Source organism: Petromyzon marinus, chromosome 24, assembly GCF_048934315.1.
Source record: "Petromyzon marinus isolate PM22_M1 ecotype Great Lakes invasive population chromosome 24, UKy_Petmar_22M1.pri1.0, whole genome shotgun sequence".
In the NCBI taxonomy this organism is placed as follows: Eukaryota; Metazoa; Chordata; class Hyperoartia; order Petromyzontiformes; family Petromyzontidae; genus Petromyzon; species Petromyzon marinus.
Window position 1 is genome coordinate 16,399,682 of NC_133690.1, and position 25,377 is coordinate 16,425,058.

General features: G+C 51.2%; 1 protein-coding gene across 6 annotated transcripts in view; it reads right to left on the reverse strand.

The window, feature by feature from the left end:
* LOC116945621 (tetraspanin-4-like) overlaps nucleotides 1-25,377 on the reverse strand; it is a 212,436-nt gene that overhangs the window by 14,466 nt on the left and 172,593 nt on the right. For all 6 annotated transcript variants that reach the window (XM_032960111.2, XM_076069456.1, XM_076069455.1 and 3 more), the window contains 2 exons: nucleotides 2,710-2,901; nucleotides 2,085-2,159 (listed from right to left, as the gene is read on the reverse strand). In XM_032960111.2, coding sequence (XP_032816002.1) covers nucleotides 2,085-2,159; nucleotides 2,710-2,901 — 267 coding nt within the window. The remainder of the gene's footprint in view (nucleotides 1-2,084; nucleotides 2,160-2,709; nucleotides 2,902-25,377) is intronic.

The window sequence follows — 25,377 nt, forward strand, 5'->3', positions numbered from 1 at the left end:
ACCCAACTCCACCCACGCCGTTGTCTTCCTCCGGAACGTCTTTTCGCGTTTTTACCGATCGCAGGTTTTTTTTGTAACGCGCGTAACGTTTTGTGGGGGGGGGGGGGGGGGGGGGGGGGTGGGGCTGAAGGATAGCGGTGGTGACGTGGATTGTGCCGGGGGTGCGCTTGGAATCGGGAGGTGTTGAAGAGTCGTTGTGCCGTCGTGGAACGTCGGGGATTAAAGGAGGTCGGGGCCAAGTCGGTCGGTACGCACTAATGTATTGCGAGTTAGCTTCTTTCGCCACCGTACGTAGCCCACCGTGCTACTCGGAGGTGTAGTCGCCCCACCGATGTGAATGTCGCACAGGTGCGCTCGCGTACAGGCGCCAACGATCGCGGACCGAGTGGCGTTCGCGCAGGATATGCCGGCTGTGTAGAGATGCGTCTACTCGTCGATTAAAAATACAATAAACTATTTTTATTTTACCAGGTAAGGCACCACTGTGCTGTATAGCTATTTTTTTTAGAAACGACTTGATAGCTCAACGAAGTGGCATATCATCACGTGGAAATTCCTAGCAGCCAAATGCTCAAAACGAATGTTTCTAAATGTAGAGTGAAAAACGATAGGACCCAGAAAAAAATCCGTGCAACCACGGGGAGAGAGAGACACGCAAACTCCAAATGTACAAACGTCAGGGTCGGTATCGAACCCACGACCTCCTGGATACCAGGCGAGGTAGTTATCATCTCACCACCGTGGATTAATATTGATTCTCTCTCTCGATACAAGGCATGACGCGGTGCGTGATTATGGAAGATGTATGCGCGGATTCCACGCAAATGAGATGCCAGCGCAGCAGGTAGGCAAACTGAGCAAAGCTCTATGAACGAGACGAAAAATTCAACGGAGATGGTAAAAACTACAGATAAGTAAAACACGTGTCTAGTTGTGAAATGACCCAGAAGTGACATCTCAATTTCACCTGACATCCTTCATGAGTCGTAGACACTGATATAATCATAATAATACTGCACATGATTAATAATAATAATTATATCCATCAAGCACCTTTCATCAAGGACCTTAAAGTGCTGTACAAGACACAGCAGCAGACACTCGGCATGACGGTAACTCGTGAGAGAAAAACACGAAAATAATATTGCGCAATACTCAAATAAACAAACTCTCAATATCACCGTATATTAAAATGCATACGCAAAGACTGGGCATATTTATTTGAGAAGCAGTCAGTCATGACCAAAAGATTGTGAAGGTCTTGAGACTAGACTTTTCAACAAGGACAGGGAGTCAACGGCACGAACGACTGGGGAAACGAATCCCAGACTGTGGGGGCAGCAGAGGAGAATGAGGCGACCTCTCGCTGAGCCGATGTTGACTGGGGGCTTTGTGAGAAAGGCCTGGTTTACCGGAGCGGAGAAGGTGTGGAGGGGAGCTTAGTGAGTGGAGATGAGAGGGGAGAGGTAGGAGAGTGCATGGAGGGGAGTGGAGTGAGATGAGAGGGGAGAGGTAGGAGAGTGCGTGGAGGGGAGTGGAGCAAGATGAGAGGGGAGAGGTAAGAGAGTGCGTGGAGGGGAGTGGAGTGAGATGAGAGGGGAGAGTGAGTGGAGGGGAGTAGAGTGAGATGAGAGGGGAGAGGGAGGAGAGTGAGTGGAGGGGAGTGGAGCCAGATGAGAGGGGAGAGGTAGGAGAGTGCGTGGAGGAGAGTAGAGTGAGATGAGAGGGGAGAGGCAGGGGAGTGCGTGGAGGGGAGTAGAGTGAGATGAGAGGGGAGAGGTAGGAGAGTGCGTGGAGGGCAGTAGAGTGAGATGAGAGGGATCGGCAGGGGTGGGTCTATGGAGGATCTTGAAGGCGGTAAGCACGATCTTGACATGGAGCCGGAATTTGATTGCGAGCCGGTGAAAGGAATCGGCGTATTGGAGGTGACGAGGCCTCTACTGCAATACAATGTGCAAGGGCAATGCGACACTGGTGAGCTGCTTCCACCTCAGGTGGGTCCTCGAGAGGACCTGAAATCCTTGACTTAGCGCCGTTAACCCCCTGAGGCTCCCCAGTGTAACGAGTCGTGGGCATCGCCTCACCTGGTCTCTGTACATGAAGAATAGGATGACGCAAATCATCTCCAGGACGAAGATGATGAGCAGGCAGACGAAGAACTGCAAGAGAGCACAGGGTCGATCACATTTATTCAGCGGGTAAACATGAATTCGTGGATTTTAACCCGTTGTAGGTGTTCGCGACCAATATTATACATGAGGTTTTTGGGTTAGATCGTGTAAATATAAATGTGTCGTTAAACCCGCCACCACACGACCCAGCCAATTAGTAAGGTTTATCACGTAATATTGGAATGTTTTAATTGGCATGTTTTGTTTACGTGACAAACCTTACTAATTGGCTGTGTCGGGTGGTGGCGGGTTTATATTTATGCGATCTAACTTTTAAAAAAACCTCCGTTATGGATTCATTAATGGAGTTGGCCAAACATCTCAAAATGGGAACACAGAACTTGGGCAATTATTAGCGCTGGTTGCCTGTGGTTTCTCGCACCTCACTCTCTTTCTCTCTCACCTCACTCACTCACTCACCCTAAAAGAGCGAACTGAAACGCTTTAGTGCAAAAACAAACGGTTAAACGCTGCGAGCTCGGCACAGAAGCGTCACACGGTGGGGCCCCGTGCCGCGCACGTTGCCGCTGGAGCTTACGCTGAGCAGCAGGCACTTGTGTTCCTTGATGGCCCCCAGGCAGCCGATGAAGCCGACGACCATCATGATGGTGCCCGTCGAGATGAGGATGTTGGCGGCAGAGAACGAGGGGAACGACGGCGAGAGTGTCGCAAAGTTCCCCTGCGTCACGGACAGCCAGATCCCTATGCCCAGGATCCCGCAGCCTCCCAGCTGCACGCGCAATGACAAGGAGGGGAGGGGGGCGGTGCGGGGGGGGGGACCACAGAGGAGGATCCACGTTACGGCCTTCGCCATCCCACACAATGGCAAGGGCCCACGCGAGCACGGTTTTTTGATGCAGGCGGACTAAAGATGATGAAGCCCTGCGCCTCCACTTTGCAAACGCCGGTCTCTGTGTACACCGGCGGTGAGAAGTGTGACGATACACACGCGCGCGCAGGTGAGTACAAAAAGAAAGACGAAGATCCCCCGTATAGCCTTTACCAGACTGTTGGGACAAGGCCGGCATGGCACACGAGGGGGTGGGTGGTCAGCACCACGCCCGGCCGCCTTTGTCTCCCGAGTGGCGATGTTTACACACCCCACCCGGTACTCATTTGAGGCTGAGTCGACCTACGGGAGGCCCATGACCAGTTCAGTGTTGAACGTGAACAGGAATCGAACTCGGGTCACCGGATAGCGCAGCGTAGCGCTAACCGCTGCACGACCGCTCACTCACACACGTTCACAAACACACACAGGTGCGTGCGTGCGCACTCAATCACGTACTCCTCGCTCACGCGCAGAGACGAAGACCATCCGGATTGCCTTTAACAGACTGTAGCGCCGTGCCTGGCCGTCTTTGTTTCCCCAGTGCTCATGTGCACACATCGCACCATGTACTGCGCTCTCCCTTGGTTGCCAACTGATGTAATGGGGGGGGGGGGAGGCCCTCACTCACCCAGCAGTGGAGAGACCAAAGGGCCGTAGGAGTATAGGCGCATTACAGAACTCCAGGTGCAGGTTTTGGGCGGTGGTGAAATGGCCCTCGTTGAGAGTGGGAGGAGGGATTGATTGATTGCCTGATGAGCTGGAGATATATTCTTCACCGAGCGGTGTCTTCAGAAGACTGGGAAATTAAAATTAAAGTTGACGTCTAAAAAGTTTTTCACGCTTTGTCAAATCTCCAAGAGTGTTCAAGACGTCGTGTTTGCAAAGTTCAATTTACAGTCGAAAGTCAGTCATGATCATCATCATCATCATCACCTCCCACCACCACCAAGTCTTGATTTAAACCATGTGAGAGAGACCATTAACATCCAGGGTTAGACCTGGGTCATCAATCAATACAATACACGCACATAAACACACAGGCAACCAATTCACAACAGATGACTATACTCAACAATAAACACGGTTAACGGAACACACTTGTAATTACGCTAAAAAATGATGCGATTTTCCAGCGAAGCTACATCTCAGCCGTGGCATTTTAGATGTGGATTGTAAATCAAACTGAAATATAATCCGAAAGAGCCGGAATAAGCCAAATTAAGTAAAAAACAAACTAATATAATGGGTTTTTTTCATGTGTGTGAAATCATAAGTGATTAAATTTAGAACATCAACTCACTCCACCTAAGAATCCGGTTCAATCATAGTTGGCTGAAACCCACATTCACAACCGAGCATCTCAAAGGTGCATTCTAAGTGTCAGAAGGTGGAAGCCAGTTCAAAGTTCGCGGTCTTACACAAATGCCGCCGGTTAACTGAAGTCTGGAAGGCCAATACAGCGAAAGATTAGAAACACGTTTTTAGTATCACGTGGGGATACAGAACAGAGGTCTCTTTCATTATTAAAACACTGCAGATTGCCATTTTGCTTCAGATATAATTTTTTTATAAAAAAAATATATTCGCCTTCTGTTGTTTCCCCCACCACCCCTACGAGTTTAATAATTATGATTTCGACAACATTTTTAATCTATGCACATTATATAGCCGCACGGTCCCATCAGGAGTCATGCAAAGCAACACAACAGCTGCTAAAAGACGTCGAGATGAATGTGCTCCTATTCATTTCAGCAGATACCCCAAATGCCGTGTTTCCCACTGAGCATGCAAACTACTGAATATTTTCTCGGAAGCTGTTAGAATGGAGTAGGTATGTGACAAGTAGTCATAGCCATGGCGAGAAAGAGACAAGTACAGGTTGGTGGGGGATGTAGAGCCGGGACAGGTTCAGAAAATAGTCGCCACTGGGGTTAGCCGTGGTCTTGATTCCAGCTGGTGTTGCGATATCGCAATTGCACCTCCTTTCCCCTTGTTATTTATTGCATCATGAATGCATTAATTCGTGAAAAGAAATTAAAGATATCTTAACACACAGCTTGGTATTCAGTGGTATAGTTTTTTGTTATTGCAGGTATAACGTTTGTAGGTAGAGCAGTGGCGTATTGGTTAAAGTGTATTTCGCGATGAATCCGGTGACCTGACTTTGACTCTTTGATGCGGCTAACACCAGTGGCGAGTGATACCCCAACTGGTCCTGACCCCCGCCCTTTCACTAACTCACACCAACCAGTGCGGTGAAGCACGGCCAAAAAACCCACCACGGCCAACACCGCGGCGGGGAAGCCATCATCTGTGGAAGCGGATTCAACTTTCAAGTTGATTTTGTTCAACCAGGTGGTGGGAACTCAAGGAGCCCGGTCGAGTCTCATTTATAACAGTGACCTGGTTCACACCAAAATGACAAGAGCAGTAAACATAAAAAACCTCGAATACAACAATGAAGCTAAATCGACAAAGGGCTGCAAAACAAAAGCCACCTTGCTTGAATAAACATAAAATTAATTCCGAGCAAAAAAAGCCAAAAAATTCAAACAAGAGTTCAAAAGAGGGCCCCTGCCTTTGGGCGCGTTTAGGCCAATTTCTTTTTAACGAGCAGTTTTGCATAACTGTCCCGGCGCCAGAGGTGTAGCCCAGACGGACGACACGAGAGTCGGGCAGCGGCGCGGCTATAAAAAGCCGGGTTTTTAAGAGCAACGGAGCTGTATCCAGTGTCCCTCCGCGTTCACGACGCGCCAGGTGCCCGCCCTGTCATCGTCAAAAGCGAGCGGCGGCAGCGGGCTCGCTTGCGATCGTAATCCCCGCAAGCATCTTCCGATTTGCCACGACGAGCCACGTCGGGCCGGGCGATGGCAAACAAATTTAATCGACGCCCGCCGAGGCCCCGCGTATATTTTGTTGTTGTTGCTGCTGCTGCAACGGCGCGTCTGGCCCCGGGGTTTCCGAACGCGCGTGTCATTATCTCACGCGCGCGCGTGCGCGAGAGAGCGAGATAATTATTTTGAAACTCCACTCTCGCGACTCTACCGGCGGAGTCACCCGTGATGACGGCGACTGTGCCGTCGTGGCCGCCACCGTGTGGGATTGTGCGAATCCTTGGCAACCACCGAACGTGTCGTCTTCGTGCGTGATTATGCGTGCGTGGGCGTGTGTGCGTGCAAGGGGAGCCGCCTCGCAGTGGTTAGCGTGCAGCGCGGTGAACCCGGCGACCCGAGTTTGATTCCCTCGCGCGGCCAACACCGGTGATTATTATCTGAACCGGTTCTGGGCCTCCCCTAGCTCGACTCAGCCTCAAATGAGCAATGTACCTGGTGTGGTGTGTAAACATCGTCACTCGGGAGACAAAGGCGGTCGGGCGGGGTGTGGCCTCGCACCCCCTCGTGTACCGTGCCGGCCTTCATAGGTGCTCGCTAACGGCACTTGCTCCAAAAGTCTGTTTGCGCACTGTGCAAGTCGCGTTGATAGTTTTTTGTGCAATTTGTAAAAAAAAACATGTTTCAATTGTCTGTTGCTGGGGCAGATGGTCGTATGTTGGCGCACTGTTGCGGCGGAAAAATCAAATATAAAAAAAATCAGAAATAACTTCCCGATGGAAATGGAGAGAGACAGAAAAATCAATCGGAAAAACTTCAGAGTCGAAATGTGTCGCCATGCTCATCGAGATTTCACCTCGGACGATTTTCAACTACCAGCCCTGAGCCAGAAATGGAAATTCCACATTCCTGCGGTGGCGGCAGGTCTGTCTTTAAGACACTCCTGTTGAAACATTGTCACCATTGACAACCGCTGAAAACTTCTTCTGCCGCCGCTGATGCTGCTGCTGCTGATGAGTAATGTTTGTTGGGTTTTTCTTCGGCGGCGATTGTGAGTTTATGAACTCCACGGTGTAGATTTACGGGAGGGGGAGAGTTAAGCTCTGTTTATGAGCATATTGTACAAGCGCAGAGCCACACAAACAAATAAAATCCCACCTGTACGCTTTTTTGCACATTTTAATATAAAATAACGCGGGAAGAAGCGACTTCATTTGAGAGTACAGCGCTCCCGATCCAGCATTTGCCAAGTTTGATTCCTGGCCAAGGCTGACGTCAGTGGCGAGCGATATCTGAAGCGGTCGTGGTCAAGCCGCCCTGTTTCACCGACCCACACTGACCGAGCACGATGAAGTACGGTCAAACAAACCCCCTCCACCCCCAAACCTTCCTTCGCCACAACTTACAAAGGTCTGTTAATTCTACAATTGATTGCTCACAGATAATATTAACCGCAGCCACGGGAAGCTGGCTGAGCTCCCATATTGCTGATAAAGATTCCCCCGTGTAGCCTTAACAGACTTTTGGGGACAGTGCTGGTGAGTGAGCAGCACTTATGAAGGCCGGCACGGCACACGAGTGGGTGGCCAGCACCACGCCCGACTGCCCTTTGTCTCCCCGGTTTGCGATGTTTACTACACACCGCTACACCAGGTACTCATTTGATGCTGAGTCGACCTAGGAGAGGCCCAGGACTGGTTCAGATAATCGTCACCGGTGTTGGTGGCCGTGAGCGGGAATCGAACTCGGGGGTCGCCGGGTTCGCAGCGCAGCGTAGCGCTAACCGCTACACCACGCGCGTGTTGTCCCGAGACAACAACACGCGCGCACACACAAGCACACACACACAAAGGACCACACATAAATCCTTTAAGAGGCTGTTGGGGAAAGTGCTATTAGCGATGGCCTATTAAGGCCAACACGGCGCACGAGGGCGTGGTGTGGTCAGCTCAGCACCTGGCCGCCTTTGTCTCCCCGGCGCTGACGTTTTTACGCACACGCACACTCACACGTGCACGCGCACACTCACGCGAGGGGGTCGAGTGAGCGAGTGCGCCGTGACAATTATTTCAGAGCACGCCGGCGAGGCTCGCGCCGGGGAAAGAGATCGGCCGCTATTTTTGGGAGCGATCATTTCCGAGGAGGCTCAGCGCCACCCACGAGGAGCGCGAGCGAGCTCTTTGTGAGCAGAGCCCCCCACCCCACCCCCCCTAAAGAAGGTGCTCACTGACAGCACCTAACCCCGAGGGACAACCCCCCCCCCCATGGTGGATAATGATGCGAGGGTCCTTTTGTGGAGGGGTGTGCGTGTGCGGTCCTTCGTGGGAGCCGGCGAGAGGGCAGGGGGGCAGGGGGGCCGGCGAGAGGGCAGGGGGCCGGCGAGAGGGCAGGGGGGCAGGGGGGCCGGCGAGAGGGCAGGGGGGCAGGGGGGCAGGGGGCCGGCGAGAGGGCAGGGGGGCAGGGGGGCCGGTGAGAGGGCAGGGGGGCAGGGGGTAGGGGGCAGGGTGGCCGCGACTCGAGGATGAGCGCGAGAGCGCGGGAGCCCGAGCGGCCGTCTCGTTGTGGATCCGAAGCCTCGGAGGTTTTTCCCCGAGTAAAGGGCATTGACTCCTATTGTCATTGACTCCTATTGTCATTGACTCCTATTGTCATTGACTCCTATTGTCATTGATTCCTATTGTCATTGACTCCTATTGTCATTGATTCCTATTGTCATTGACTCCTATTGTCATTGACTCCTATTGTCATTGACTCCTATTGTCATTGCCTCCTATTGTCATTATCGCTGCTGCTGGTGTTGTTGTTGTTGTTAAAGGCGGCCACTTGTTTGTATTATTAAACGCGGGGCTTTTAAAGCGACGCTCGTGCCTCCTCTGTGAAGATTCGCACGTGAGCGAGGGGAGCACCATCACGTGGGAGCACCATCACGTGGGAGCACCATCACGTGGCGGATCTTCGGAACATCTCATTCATTAAATAACAAATAAAGGCCGGTGCAACCCACGTTCGAGTCAGGGAGGAGTGCTTGTGTTCTAACAGACATGCCGGTTTATCGCTAATGTTGTCATTGTTATTTACTGCCTGTGAAACCTCGCCTGACCTCAATTTAAATGAGTGTCTCTTTTCTTTTTTTACACCTGGCCTAATGAGGGTGTGGAAAACAATGCCTGCAACATGCAGACGCACGCACACAAACACACGCACACAAACACACACAGACACACATACAGACTAACTCTCACACACACACAGACTAACTCTCACACACACACAGATTAACACTCTCACACACAGACTGCACACACAGATTAACTCTCACAAACACACACACACAGACTAAGTCTCACAAACACACACGCACAGACTAACTCTAACACACACAGATTAACTCTCTCACACACACACAGATTAACTCTCACAAACACACACACAGACTAACTCTCACAAACACACACACACAAACTCTCACACACACACACAAACTCTCACACACACACAAATTAACTCTCACAAACACACACACACAGGCTGCACACACACACAGACACACACACAGGCTGCACACACACAGGCTGCACACACACAGACACACACACACACAGGCTGCACAGACACACACAGGCTGCACACACACAGGCTGCACACACATAGGCTGCACACACACAGGCTCCCACACACACACAGGCTGCACACACACACACAGGCTGCACACACACACAGGCTGCACACACACAGGCTGCACACACACAGACACACACACACAGGCTGCACAGACACACACAGGCTGCACACACACAGGCTGCACACACATAGGCTGCACACACACAGGCTCCCACACACACACAGGCTGCACACACACACAGGCTGCACACACACAGGCTGCACGCACACACAGACTCCCACATACACAGACTCCCACACACAGGCTGCACGCACACACAGACTAACTCTCACACACACACAGGCTGCACACACACACAGGCTGCACGCACACACAGGCTGCACACACACAGACTAACTCTCACAAACACACACACACAGATTAACTCTCACACACACAGATGAACTATCACACACACACAGATGAACTCTCACACACACAGATGAACTATCACACACACAGATGAACTCTCACACACACACACACAGATGAACTCTCACACACACACAGATGGACTCTCACACACACAGATGAACTCACACACACACACAGATGAACTCTCACACACACAGATGAACTTTCACACACACACAGATGAACTCTCTCTCACACACACAGATGGACTCACACACACAGACGAACTATCTCACACACACACAGATGAACCCTCACGCACACACAGATGAACTCTCTCAAACACACACAGATGGACTCTCACACACACAGATGAACTCACACACACACACACAGATGAACTCCCACACACACAGATGAACTCACACACACACACACAGATGAACTCTCACACACACAGATGAACTTTCACACACACACAGATGAACTCTCTCTCACACACACAGATGGACTCACACACACAGACGAACTATCTCACACACACACAGATGAACTCTCACGCACACACAGATGAACTCTCTCAAACACACACAGATGGACTCTCACACACACAGATGAACTCACACACACACAGATGAACTCTCACACACACACACAGATGAACTCTCTCTCACACACACAGATGGACTCACACACACAGACGAACTATCTCACACACACACAGATGAACTCTCACGCACACACAGATGAACTCTCTCAAACACACACAGATGGACTCTCACACACACAGATGAACCCTCACACACACACACAGATGAACTCTCACACACACACACAGATGAACTCTCACACACACAGATGAACTCTCTCACACACACACAGATGAACTCTCACACACACACAGATTAACTCTCTCACACACAGATTAACTCTTTCACACACACACAAATGAACTCTCACACACACAGATGAACTCTCACACATACACATAAACTCTCACACACACAGATAAACTCTCATACACACAGAAATTCACAGACGCAAATGCATGCACACTCACAGGCACACACTACTTTACAAACACACACTCACAGAGGCATACAAAGGCACAAAAACACGTCTCAAATAAAGGCAAAGATTCCCCAGTATAGCCTTAACAGACTGTTGGGGCAAGTGCTGTTAGCGAGCGCCTATGAAGGCCGGCAGGACACACGAAGGGGTGGATGGCCAGCACCACACCCGATCGCCTTTGTCTCCCCAGTGGCGATGTTTACCATTCGCACTGGGATAAAGACACACACAGAGATACAGACACGCGGACACACACACACAGACTCAGACGTAAACTCAAAGTCACACTCACAAACGAGTGACCTTGACTGCCCCTATTCTTGTGACTCTGACATCGCTCGTGTCTCAACTCCCCCCCCCCTCCCAGCATTCCTCCTCCCCATCCGCTCTCCCTTCCATCTCCCTTTCCTCTCCCCCTTTTCTCTCCGTCTTGGGCTCCACTCCACGAGCCGCACAGCAACACGGGAGGAGGGGGGTGCGGCGGGGGCCTCTCTCCCTGCCCATCATGACGCAGTCCCGCGTCAAAAGTGTCGATAATCAACGCGGAGCGGTCGTGTGGGAACTCGAGCCCAGGTAGGGGGCGGGGGGGGGGGGGCATGAAGTTAGCGAGCACCCATTAAGGCCAGGACGGACCAACCGGCGGAGAGACGGAGTGATGAAATCGTCGGATCGGATCGTTGTCGCAGGCGCCGGGCGGATCGTTGCACCGCAGGATTGTGAGAGGCGGCGAGGGCTTGCGGAGACCTCCATCCGGCAGTGGACGATGGAGATTGTGAACATGGGCACGGAGGCACCGTGGGGGAGTGAGAGGCATGACCAGGAACACACGTGCACACAAATCTGCACCCTGGCCGTCTTTGTCTCCCTGGTGCTGATGCTGACCGCATGGCACCAGGTGGGCAACCTTGGGCTGAGTGGCCTTAAAGGCGGACCAGTGCAGTTGCCAGCCATCAGTGTCGATTTTGATGACAAGGGCATACAGTTTGTAGTTTTAGTCTGAGTCGGTCGAGGAGAGGGCCAGGCAAAGTTCCAAACTGTCATTTAATGTGCTCTAAAGACTTGGTTCAAATGTGAAATGCAATAAAATATACATAAGGTAATCATTGTCAGCCCTTGGTCTATCCACTGCTGGGTGACGGACCGCGCACATTGTGTCAGTCATGACAGTTGTTTGACCATACTTCACCATGCCGGTCAGCACAGGTTGGTGAAAAGGAAAAACGCAGGACCGTTTCGGATATCACTCATTATTAATTTAGCCGTGGCCGAGAATCAATTTCAGTTCGGATGTAGAGTGTAGCGCACTAACCACTGCGCCACCACTCCATCCAGAGTGCAAATCCACCGCTGGATGAAGGCCGCCCCGAGCCGTCATTGCCATTTCTCACGATCCTGCGATGTAATCGTCCACCCAACCGGCACCCGCCACACAGAGCTGATTTCACCACTCCATCTCCCCGCTGGTTGTCGTTCCCTCGGAACGAACACCAATTGGAATTGCGACCTCGGTATTTGTGATGTTATTTTGAATCACACCAAGAGGACACAAATTTACACCGCGCACGGAGAGGAAAACAGATTCGAAATAAATCAGCGTGAGTTGGCGATGATAGCTTTACTCGCGTTTAATTTGCCCGCCGTGTTTGCAGCGTCGTGCAACATAGACCTGTGAAAATGCAACTAACTGTGCAGCGTGCTTGCCCTGTACATATAAATAATTACTCGTGATGGTGTTTATTACCCTAACATGGCGAAGGCACCGCTTGGGAACACTCGACACTGAAATAAACAACTCAGACAAAGATCCCCCGTGTGGCTTTGCCAGACCTTTGAGGGGAAGGGCTGTTTGCGAGCACCTGTGCAGGCCGGAACGGCACACGAGGGGGTGAGTGGCCAGCACCACGCCCGGCCGCCTTTGTCTCCCAAGTGACGATGTTTACACACCGTGCCAGGTATTGATTATAAGCCTGAGTTAACCTAGGGGAGGCCCTGGACCTGTTCAGATAATCCTCACCGATGTTGGCCGTAAACGGTTATCGAACTCGGGCCGCCGGGTTCATAGCGCAGCGCGCTAACCGCCGCACTACAAACGCACACTGATACCCCCCCCCACACACCAAGAAGCAGTGAAATCCGTGGTCCTCAACACGCAACTTGTGCCTGTCCTCCTTGTCTCGAGGTTGCTAAGGCCACAGCACACAAAGGGATCACGTTTTGTTGACGCCTCTAGTTTGCGCCGGGCGTTAGTAAGGAAATCGTTGCGTGTCCGTGTGTGTGTGTTTTTTTTCTTGCGTTAGGAAGGCTTTTGTCTCGCGCTGTGAACCTGCGCGTTTTGCCGTCGCAATGTGCCACCGACGTTTCCCGCGCCCGTTTGAAATGTCTCCTGCACGGTATCCACGCCGCAGCCTGTGAACTCCCGCCCTCCCGATAAGGATTTTGTGCCCTCTTGGGGGGTGGTGGTGGTGGGCGTTAAATTAACCACCGAATTAAATATAGAAGACGCCGTGCCAGTTCATTAAAGATGCTTTGTAATTTTCCGCGTTATTAAGTCATACATTTAAGCGTTGATTAAGTACAAGCAACAAAAACACAAAAAATGCGTTGTTCGTATAGAAGAAATGTGGTTTTAATTATGTCTTCTTGGGCTGTTTGGCTGAAGGTGTCGCGAAATTTGCGCACCGATAAAAATACCGCGTAGTTCGCACTCGGCAATTAAAACCAATTCACTCAATTTGATGTAAAAATATATAACAACCTCTAACCCCAGAAGCAGAACGATTTAAACGTGCATCTCAATTGAGAGGCAGGTTTTTTTTTAAGGTGAGACGTTGCAAAAAGACAGCCTCCCCGTTACCAGGCTGACGTCTCGACACAAGAACGGCCAAATCTTATCGCGCTTGCGTCGCCAACAACAATAAAAACAAAGATACCAATAAATCTAAAACAAACAAAAAACAGAAGTCATCCGGCTTTAACGCGTGCATCTGGCTACGTAGCTCAACGTGCGCACGCACGACCAACGTCCACGTGACCCACCATCGTATCGACACGGGTTCAAGAACGCCAATGCCGTCGCGTGCACGGACCACACTTTAGACGACCCACTTGCTAGATGAAGGGCCTCACCTAGGGGTCAGCAAACCAATATAAAAAGAAGAGCCATTTTTTTCAAGAATTCGGTAGTAGTAGTAAAAAAAAACCTCAATATTTCAAGAGCATCCGAATGCAACGCGAATCGAGATGGTGGTCCTTAATAAATGACGGCACGAAATGAGTCCTTAAATGAGCCACACGCGGTTCCGGAGCCAGCAGGTTGCCGACCCCCTGGCCTGACCCATCGCCACCCCCCCCCCCCCCCGTTTGTCCACACTTCACCGGACTGGTGACGGCAGAGACAATGGACTTGCGGTCCGTCGCGCGCCACCTCCTCCTCCACCTCGTCGCAAGCAGCCTACAGCGCCTGTCTTGTGGGGCTCGGCCGTCTAGACACAATCCGGGCTGCTATCGACCTCGCTGAGCCTCCACCTCACAGCGTTAGACGCTGGGGGGGGGGGGGGGGTGTTATCCTGAGTGATTTGGCCAAGAGACAAGTGGCCAAACGCTCGCGTTAATATCTGATTCGCAGAGGTGCAAAATTATAATTGTACGTTCAAGACTGCTGCTGCTGCTTTCCCAAGTGCAGTCCGAACTGTAATCCCCCAGCCCCCCCCCCTCTCTACCCAGACGCCCCCCCCCCCCTGTTAAATGCTGCCGGTGTTAACAACTGGCGGCCCCGAGTAAATGAAGCGACGTGGCCCCGCGTGCCCCCATCGTGTTTAATGATCCCCGCTCTAACAACCACCGCCCTTAACAGAAACGATGAAGAGCTGCCCCCCCCCCCTGCGCCGTCCCTCCCCCTTCCCCCTCTCCCACGGCCCCCCATCCCAACTTTCTCCGCTGCGAGTATCCCCCCACTACTAGCGCCGTCGTTAACGAGCGACGCAGCGCGTCACTGCTCGCTGCACAACCCTCCTCCTCCTCCCTCTCTCCTCTTCCTACTCCCCTCCACCTCGTCCCCCTCACCCCTTACCTCCTCCATCTCCACCCCCACCCTCTCTCTCCTCTTCCTACTCCCCTCCACCTCGTCCCCCTCACCCCTTACCTCCTCCATCTCCACCCCCACCCTCTCTCTCCTCTTCCTACTCCCCTCCACCTCGTCCCCCTCACCCCTTACCTCCTCCATCTCCACCCCCACCCTCTCTCTCATCTTCCTACTCCCCTCCACCTCGTCCCCCTCACCCCTTACCTCCTCCATCTCCACCCCCACCCTCTCTCTCCTCTTCCTAGTCCTCACCACCTCGTCCCCCTCACCCCTCACCTCCTCCATCTCCACCCCCACCCTCTCTCTCATCTTCCTACTCCTCTCCACCTCGTCCCCCTCACCCCTCACCTCCTCCTCGACGTGCACCCACCATCCACATCCTCCTCCTCCATCGCCACCAACCTCCTCCTTCTTGGCAAACCTCTCATCCTTTCTTTAATCATCCTCGTTGTATTTTTCTGCTCCGCACTCAAAGGATTGGACGTATATCTCTCTCGAAGTTTTCGGCTCGTGCCGACACATCATCTTTAAAACCTGGATCGAAAACGAATTTCTTTAGAACTGATGTTTGTGCTTAGTGTGTGTTGCCCGTCCCCCGCACCTCCGATTAACGCGGTTGGCTACGTATGATGCGAAAGAAATTCAACATACATACATACATGTGTGGGAAGGAACCAGAGTGCCTGGGGAAAAAAAAAACACCAGGCTATTACAATTTAAACTCTGAACAGATAGATTCAAGATTATGTTGCTGTTCTGCCCTCTACCGGGCCACCTCACAGCCCAAGACCAAAACACTTGGACTTCACAGGCAGTCACCCATCCAAGTACTAACCAGGTTGAAACCTGCTGAGCTTCCGAGGCTTGACTGGTGCGAAAGAAGTTCAACATATACATTTATAGTTTATTGTTATTATCATCATCATCATCATATACTTGTTACGACCACGCGCGGTCGGTCAGCGCACGCGAGAAGGAACGGGGAATCATAAAAGGTGGCTTCGTCTTTCGTGGCGCGCGACTGCTGCCCCGTCGCCACCATTCACGTGGAGCAGAGACTGCCCGCTCCTCTCGCTCGCGGCCGGCGGCACTCGGCACGCCGTGCCGCTGTCGCCCCCCATCGGGGCAACGGCGGCGGGGCCGGCGGGCAGCGGCAGTTTTCGACGCATTGAAAGCGGCAAAGTGGCCAAAAAACGAAACGAGAAAAAGTCGGCGGTTGTCGCCAAATAGAGCGAACCAAATATCTGTGGCACCCGTTTGTCAGTATCGAAAATGATGATTCTGGCGAAAAGGTCCCATAGATATAACTACCTGCTCGATCCGAGCTAAACGTGTTCCGATAAATGATGCACCGTCTGTTGTCGCTCTCCGGTCTCATACTGGTGAGACAAGGCCATCAAGAAGGCCGTCTCTGGCGTAGGCCAATCCGTTTCAAAGACAGTGCGTATGTTAATTATCAGAGCATGTTTGTTTGCATGTTTTGCCACGAGTATTTGTGATTAATGCACACTTGATACCTTGCAAAAGGTATCGATGTGGTGTTTTTAACATCTTAGAACTAATCAAAGTCGACGTGAGCGTCTCCAGACGATAGACTGGGTATCCCGACCCTTAACAAACACGGCAAATCATTGTCACTGAACAAAATATCAAATCCATTCTAGATTTGAAGTTTTCGTGACTGCAGGGATCCATACTCTTTGTTTCTTTCGGTAAAGTCACGTAGGTATAAAATATAAAAAAAAAATATATAAAATAAATTGAATAAATATTTTTATTTTATATTTTATTACCTACGCGACTTTACCGAAAGAACCAAAGAATAAAAGATAAAATGTTAAACTCGGTAGACATCCGGTCAAGTGGTTCAGCGGCAGAGCGAGCGCCTCGCAATCCACGGTCAAATCTTGGTTGGCGGTTGACTCAGCCCATCATCCCTCGGGAGGTCGATTAAATAAGTACCACTTTGTTTGGTTGAGAAGTCAACAGTGGTTGTCGCATGGATGGGCTCTCGCCGCAATAGGAGAGCAGAATTTCTGCTGCTGTCTCAGGCCTGTAAAGGGGCGATGAGCATTGCCTCGATGCTCATTTGAGAGGGGAAAATCGCTCTTGAAACACAGCAAACAGACTCGAAGCCCCAAAACGTCGCTAAAAATCTCGCGTCGAAAATCCACCAAATCGGCGATGCTGCTGCTCGTGCCCGTCACAGCTCAGCGTGGAGGGGACCGGGGGGCAGCCGTGTACACACGCACGGCCGCGGTGGTTTACATCCGTCACTGTCGCGCACAAACACGGACCAGGAGCTTCCTCTGCAGCAGACCGTGCGTTATCAACTGCGAGTTATGGACAGGTTAAATGATGCACCGTTTGGTTTGCGAGAACAAATTCCTGTCTCTGCATCATGATCATCATCATCATCATCAGCGCCAGCAGCGGCGGCAAGCGTAGCAGTAACAACATCGTCAACATCGCTACCAGCAGCAGGAACAGCAGTAGCAGCGTCATCATACTTAGAATCACGCGGTAGCATCTTCATGCCACATTGATGGTGATCGTCCGAAAGCGTTCCGCTCTTTTGTTGTCAATCCATTGACGATCGGTTCAGGGAGGGGGATCAAAGCTAGTTCAGATATCACTCAAAACCGATGATGACTGTGGCTGGGAATCAAACTCAGGTTAATTGGTTCATAGTGCAGTGCGTCAACCACTGTGCCGCCAATACGCTGACGATCGATTTAATTAATCGGTAAATACATAAACATAGGACAAGGAAAGTGACAAAGATAAACAAGATGATGATGATGATGACGATGGTGATTTGACAGGATCTTGCACTAACTTTTTCAGAACCGAATTATATCACAAGAAACGTTTCACTGCGTTGCACCGCCCTTGATCCCCCTCTTAAAGCATATTCCCCATCGCTGATGTTACGCGATGAACCTGTCTCTCCGTGCGTGAAGCAGAGTGTAAAAAGAGTCAAGAGGAAGACGTCGACGCTGATGATGGTGGCGGCCGTGATGGGTGGCGTTCACTTCGCGATATAAAAATAGGACATCATGCAAGCGACGTACAGTATGCATGCACACGCACTTGCCCGCACGGGCGCACGCACATTCGCTCAAGCACTCATTCCGAGTGGTCCTGCCCCACAATGCAATTTTCGATTACCATCGTAACACAGGACAATTCAAGCTCGGGGCCACGAGGTCAAGATCCCGCGCCGCTCTATGTGTGTCATTTTTTAATGAAATCTCCACACCCAGGGGTGCCTTCCCCTGCTGCACTGCAGTTCGTGCCACGGATGGGGCGGTGGGCTGGCTGGCTCGTTGGGTTGGTAGAGCCAGCGCCGTAGCAAGGGCAGCGCAGGGCAGCGCAGGGCGCGTTGGGACACGTGGCGTGCAGGGTGGAAGAGGGCACGTGACCGAGACGGGCATTGGAGTGGTACCCAGGGGTCGGCCAAGCAAGGGGAAGACCTATAGAGCGAGATGTTGGTGGTGATGATGAGATTGTAAGAGTGGTGATGATGAGATTGTAAGAGTGGTGATGATGAGATTGTAAGAGTGGTGATGATGAGATTGTAAGAGTGGTGATGATGAGATTGTAAGAGTGGTGATGATGAGATTGTAAGAGTGGTGATGATGAGATTGTAAGAGTGGTGATGATGAGATTGTAAGAGTGGTGATGATGAGATTGTAAGAGTGGTGATGATGAGATTGTAAGAGTGGTGATGATGAGATTGTAAGAGTGGTCTCCTTGACTCCATAACATGGGGAAGACCGAAAGCCAGTTGTTGGTGATGATGAGGCACGATTTGATTCACAAACATTTGTTTTAATTACAGGGACTGGCAGCGCCTCCTCTTCTGGCTAAATCCAGGGCTTTATTTTAACTGGATCTGTCAGGATTAGGGATCTTAAAAATATGTCCGTGTCCCAGCACACCACTTCCAGTATGCTTCTGGCTGTGGGCTGCGGCTTACTAGTCACGTGTCCACCAGCGGCCCGGATTACATCCAGTGAGATGTTACTCCCAGGGTACAGGATTACCCGGTACCTATTACACACAACGTCTATGCGGATCGATAACCATAAATTGCTGCGCATACACTTCGACGCATCTATCGTGGGCTTGAGAATCAATAATAATTGATGAATCGATGCATCGTCACCCCTGCCGCTCGCCTGCACGAGCGACTGCCGCGTGCAGCGTCCGTGAGCGCAACTGCGACGTCTTTCATGAGGTCAATCCCGGGGTAGGGGGGTCGGGTGGGGGGTCAACCCCAGGTCAGGATGTCAAAGGTTAAAAGTGCTAGAGCAGAGCGTAAGCGAGAGAGGGCGAGCGAGCGAGCGGCAAATAGAATGACTGGGAACACCGCGGGTCTGCTGGTCAGCTGTCGCTGCGAGTGGCCATGCCGACACAAGGTGCCAGTGAGCTCGCGAAGGCGTCGGCAGCTCAAGCAAAGGTAGCAAGTGACATGTCCCGCGTCGGAGTTTCAAAATCAGGCTCGAGGCGCATTTATTCGAGGGTATTTTCGTAACAGTTTTTTGGCTCACAGTGTAAAGATGTCCCTCTTGACATCCGTCATGTGTCCTTTGAATACTGACGTGTTTGCTAATATATCTCAACCGGTTCTACTCCCCCCCCGCCCCCCCCCGTTGATTCCTCCTGTATAAATAAATATTCTGATTCTGATTCATTTCCTTCACCAACCGCGCATTGCCCAGCGACGTGAAGCTCATTCAAACAACCCCCGTAACCGACACAGCATGGGAAGGCGTTCACCCAACAGTGCGTTGATAAACGGCTGGAAATTGTTTATTTCTATTATTTACTTGTTATACGATGACCAACATCATCGAGACATGGTGCTGCTGCTGATAGCGATGATGTGCTGGCAGTGGAATGTGGGATGTTGATGATGATGATTGTGATGATGGTGCTGTCTGTGGTGGCGGTGGTGCGTCCAGATGATGGTGATGGCGTTGGTCGTAATAGTGAAGTGTCAAGAGTCGTGGTGGTTAAAATGATGATGACGATGACAGTTAAATAGGTCGGTGACATTTCTGGAAATCCATATCGATGGTGACACGAGACAATGCACTTCTTCAGAAAGCTGCTGCTGCTGATGGTGCTTGTATAATGCACAAATGGTGGGTGCTTTAAACCCGTTTTTTTCATGCACAAATATATAGTAGTGCCCTGTGATAGAGGCGTGTTAAGGAGATGTTTATGACGTGTCAGTGACAGTGGTGCACATGTCGGTCGTGTCCGACTGGGATGAAAGCAACGGAGCCAAAGATGACGGTGGCGATGAAATCCTCCTCCCACGCCACGGCCTTCGTCGTGGTGACAAGACAGCGAGCGACATTCGTGTCATCCTGCCCGTGTCACCGGGCCATGTCCCCCGTCTGCCTTGATTAAGCGATTTCAAAAGAGCCCGGCCGCCCTGGGCACATTGCAGACGCGGCAGCGTCGCCAGTGCCCGAGCGCCGGCCACCTCCCACAAAAGCAGGAGCAGCACCACCACCACCGCCACCACCACCGTCACCGTAACACTACCACCGCGCTCGAACACAACCTCCCGAATACCACCACCGTCGTCTTTACACCACCACGACCATCACCACCTTCTAATTCCATTACCACCACCCTCTAATACCGCCACGGGACCCATACTACCTCCCGTGGTAACAGCATCTCTCTATTAATACCGCCACCACCACCACCACCACCACCCAATAATACCACCGACTTCTTCTTCTAACGCCACCACCTACACCACCACCACTTCTATATATGTATGCATGTTGAACTTCTGTCTCACCGTACGTAGCCAACCATGCTAATATAACATCACAACCTCTCCTATTATCGCCACGACAAAACCCCTTCCCGCCGCTACTCCCATAAATGGCGCAGATCGCTCCGATAATTAAAGTTAATTAGCAGTGATTTCAATTTATTTGCCACTTAAATGGAATCGTTTAGGGTTGTGATGGGCAGGCTCTGACCTCCAGTATCTTTGAGTCAAAAGAGGGATGACCCGCTTGAATCTGCCTTTCATCTTTGATCATCTAAAAAGTGCTTTAACATATTAGATTCAGATTGTTTTTAAATATCTCCAGTGGTTTGTTTTTTCTATAAATATAAAAGCGTGCAATGGGACAGGCCTCTCTTCAGAGCGACGATGGAAATGCGCGGTGTAGTACTCATCAATGACAGCACTCCGATGTGTGCTTTGTACCACGTGCCGTTTTGGCAATGATGTCCCAAGTTTTCACTCCCAGTTCTTGAGGAGGAAGCTCCCGAAACGTCAAGAGGTCGTGGCCGGACAGCACGCAGCAAAAAAAACCCAAAACCACAGCGCGAGGGCCACACGGAACAGTCGTGACAACACAAATGGGTTTCATTCATTTCTTAACATTTCCCACACTTCTCAGCGCTTACATTTTACCGCTCATACGCTAATAATAATAGTCAATGGAATTTACATAAATCAAAGACGTTGTGGAAAAACGTTCGTGTGCCAAAAGAGGTCTTACTTGGGTCATTCGCAACAAAATATACATTTGTGTATAATAAAAGTAAGTAAATGGTGTAAGTAATCCAATCATACGCTAATTAAATGCTGTAAAGACACGGTAGCGATATTAAAATAGAGAAATCAACGAATGGAGAGTGACGCAAATGGATGGGTGCATAAAACACGAGAACATCAAATACACACGCCGCTGTGTTTGGTTATGATGCGAGTCAAGCGCGGTGATGCCACAGACGTCGACCGTCGACCACACTGCGAATCTTCAATGCAAAGATACAAATCCCCGTATAGCCTCAAACAGGCTGCTGGGCCACGTGCTGTTAGCGAGCGCCTATTAAGGCCGCAACGGTAATCGAGCGGGTGGGTGGCCAGCACCACGCCCGGCCGCCTCTGTCTCCCCAGTGGCGATGTTTATTTCAGGCTGAGTCGACCTAGGGGAGGCCCAGGACCGGTTCAGTTACAGTATTCGTCATTGGTGTCGGCCGTGAGCGGGAATCGAACTCGAGTCGCCCGGTTAGAAGCGCTTCTAACCGCGACGCCACCACTCTCCACCACAACAAAGACAAAGATATCTGCCCCCACCACCTCCCCGTTTCGCCTCCCCACGACAGCTCCCCCCCCCCCACCTACACACGCGGACACCCCCAACGATGACTCATCCCGGCCGTCGTGCCTGACGCCGGCACGACGCCAGGAGGCAGAGACAATGCCATCATCGTCGTCGTCGACTGCTGATTTCTGCCTCTGTTGTGGACGACCCCGCGGAGAGGAGGCATCGCTCGGCGTCGTTGTGCACACGATTGGGGTGGGTGGGTGTTGTGGGTGGGGTGGGTGGGGTGTTGTGCGGTGGGTGGTGTGGGGTGCCACGGTCCATTAACTTCCCACGACGGCTCCGGACGGAGCTTCATTTCAGCCGCAGCTTTTTGTGGGGGCTGACCTCCAGAAAATATTCATACGCCCCCCTCCACCACTGCACCCCCCCCACCCCCCACGGTCGAGGGAAAGTGGAAGCGGAGAGGGGTGGGGAAGGGAGGGGAGTCCGTGAGAAATTAAGCCGTGCGCTTGATGATGGGATGATGGCCATGCCTGGAGCGTGGCGGCGATTCTGAAGGAAATTGATTTGCGTTAAAGAGCCGCACGGCTCTGCCTGGGAGGGGGTGGCTGAGAACCTCCGTCGCCCGCTTATTAAAATTAGATGCCTCCCACGGGAACGCGGGCGACCTTTAAGACCCCCACGGTTAAAATAGGAGGGCGTGCTGGGGGGGGGGGGGGACGAGGTCGGTCGGGCGGGCGACGCGGCACCTTTTTGAAAGGCGCCCCCCAGAATCCCCGTGGGAGTGGAGTGCGATGAATTTAGTGGCCCCCTCACCTGCCTTGCTTCTTCCCCGAATCCGCTCGTTACAGACAGCTGATCCACCCCAGATTTTTGTCTCTCACCTCCCCGGCTCCACGTCCTTCTCCTCCCCCTCCAACCCCCGCCCCAAACTCCGCGTCCCCCCCCCCCCCCCCGCCATTCGCACCCCCCCCCCCCCCGCAGGGAATTTTTCGTCTGAAAAGTGTAACGCTCCAAGCCCACACTCCCATTAGGCACTCTCCACTTCTCCACTCACTTCTGAGGTTCACGCTGTCCCCAACCATTTCAGCAATCCGGCACTGCCCTTCAGGTTTTCCTTCTTCTTAAATAAAATGTATAAATATATAAACGTAGATAGCCCGTCAATTCCGCAGCACTCAAAGAAAGCTCGGTGCTTGAATTAAATTAGCTCGCCTTCTCTTCGCTACATTCCACACAAATTGTTTTTAATAGAACTACTGAAACAGTGATGAAGGGAAAAGGTGAGGTACGTATATCCGTCAATCAACCTCGTACACGTGGTGTGTGTGCACGCTGCGCCAAGAACCCGGCGACCCGAGTTCGATTCCGGCTCACGGTTAACACCAGCGGTGATTATCTGAACCCGGTCCTGGGCCTCTCCTAGGTCGACTCAGCCTCAAATGAGTACCTAGTGCGGTATGTACATTTCGCCACTAGGGAGACAAAGGCGGCCGGGCGTGGTGCTGGCCACCCACCTCTTCGTGTGACGTGCCGCCCTTCATACAGTGAGGGAAAAAAGTATTTGATCCCCTGCTGATTTTGTACGTTTGCCCACTGACAAATAAATGATCAGTCTATAATTTTAATGGTAGATTTATTTGAACAGTGAAAGACAGAATAACAACAAAAAAATCCAGAAAAACACATGTCAAAAATGTTATAAATTGATTTGCATTTTAATGAGGGAAATAAGTATTTGACCCCCTCTCAATCAGAAAGATTTCTGGCTCCCAGGTGTCTTTTATACAGGTAACGAGCTGAGATTAGGAACACACTCTGTGCTCCTAATCTCAGCTTGTTACCTGTATAAAAGACACCTGTCCACAGAGGCAATCAATCAATCAGATTCCAAACTATCCACCATGGCCAAGACCAAAGAGCTCTCCAAGGATGTCAGGGACAATAATGTAGACCTACACAAGGCTGGAATGGGCTACAAGACCATTGCCAAGCAGCTTGGTGAGAAGGTGACAACAGTTGATGCGATTATTCGCAAATGGAAGAAACACAAAAGAACTGTCAATCTCCCTCGGCCTGGGGCTCCATGCAAGATCTCACCTCATGGAGTTGCAATGATCATAAGAACGGTGAGGAATCAGCCCAGAACTACACGGGATAATCTTGTCAATGACCTCAAGGCAGCTTGGACCATAGTCACAAAGAAAACAATTGGTAACACACTACGCCGTGAAGGACTGAAATCCTGCAGCGCCCGCAAGGTCCACCTGCTCAAGAAAGCACATATACATGCCCGTCTGAAGTTTGCCAATGAATATCTGAATGATTCTGAGGACAACTGGGTGAAGTGTTGTGGTCAGATGAGACCAAAATGGAGCTCTTTGGCATCAACTCAACTCACCGTGTTTGGAGGAGGAATGCTGCCTTTGACCCCAAGAACACCATCCCCACCGTCAAACATGCAGGTGGAAACATTATGCTTTGGGGGTGTTTTTCTGCTAAAGGGACAGGACAACTTCACCGCATCAAAGGGACGATGGACGGGGCCATGTACCGTCAAATCTTGGGTGAGAACCTCCTTCCCTCAGCCAGGGCATTGAAAATGGGTCGTGGATGGGTATTACAGCATGACAATGACCCAAAACACACGGCCAAGGCAACAAAGGAGTGGCTCAAGAAGACGCACATTAAGGTCCTGGAGTGGCCTAGCCAGCCTCCAGACCTTAATCCCATAGAAAATCTGTGGAGGGAGCTGAAGGTTCGAGTTGCCAAACGTCAGCCTCGAAACCTTAATGACTTGGAGAAGATCTGCAAAGAGGAGTGGGACAAAATCCCTCCTGAGATGTGTGCAAACCTGGTGGCCAACTACAAGAAACGTCTGACCTCTGTGATTGCCAACAAGGGTTTTTGCCACCAAGTACTAAGTCATGTTTTGCAGAGGGGTCAAATACTTATTTCCCTCATTAAAATGCAAATCAATTTATAACATTTTTGACATGCTTTTTTTGGATTTTGTTGTTGTTATTCTGTCTCTCACTGTTCAAATAAACCTACCATTAAAATTATAGACTGATCATTTCTTTGTCAGTGGGCAAACGTACAAAATCAGCAGGGGATCAAATACTTTTTTCCCTCACTGTATGTGCTCGCTTACAGCACCTGCCCCAACAGTCTGTTAAAGGCTATATGGGGGATCTTTGTCTTGTCTTTGTGGGTGGGGAGTGGTAGTTTAGTGGCTACTGCACTACGATACGAACCTGACGACCCACGGCTCGATTT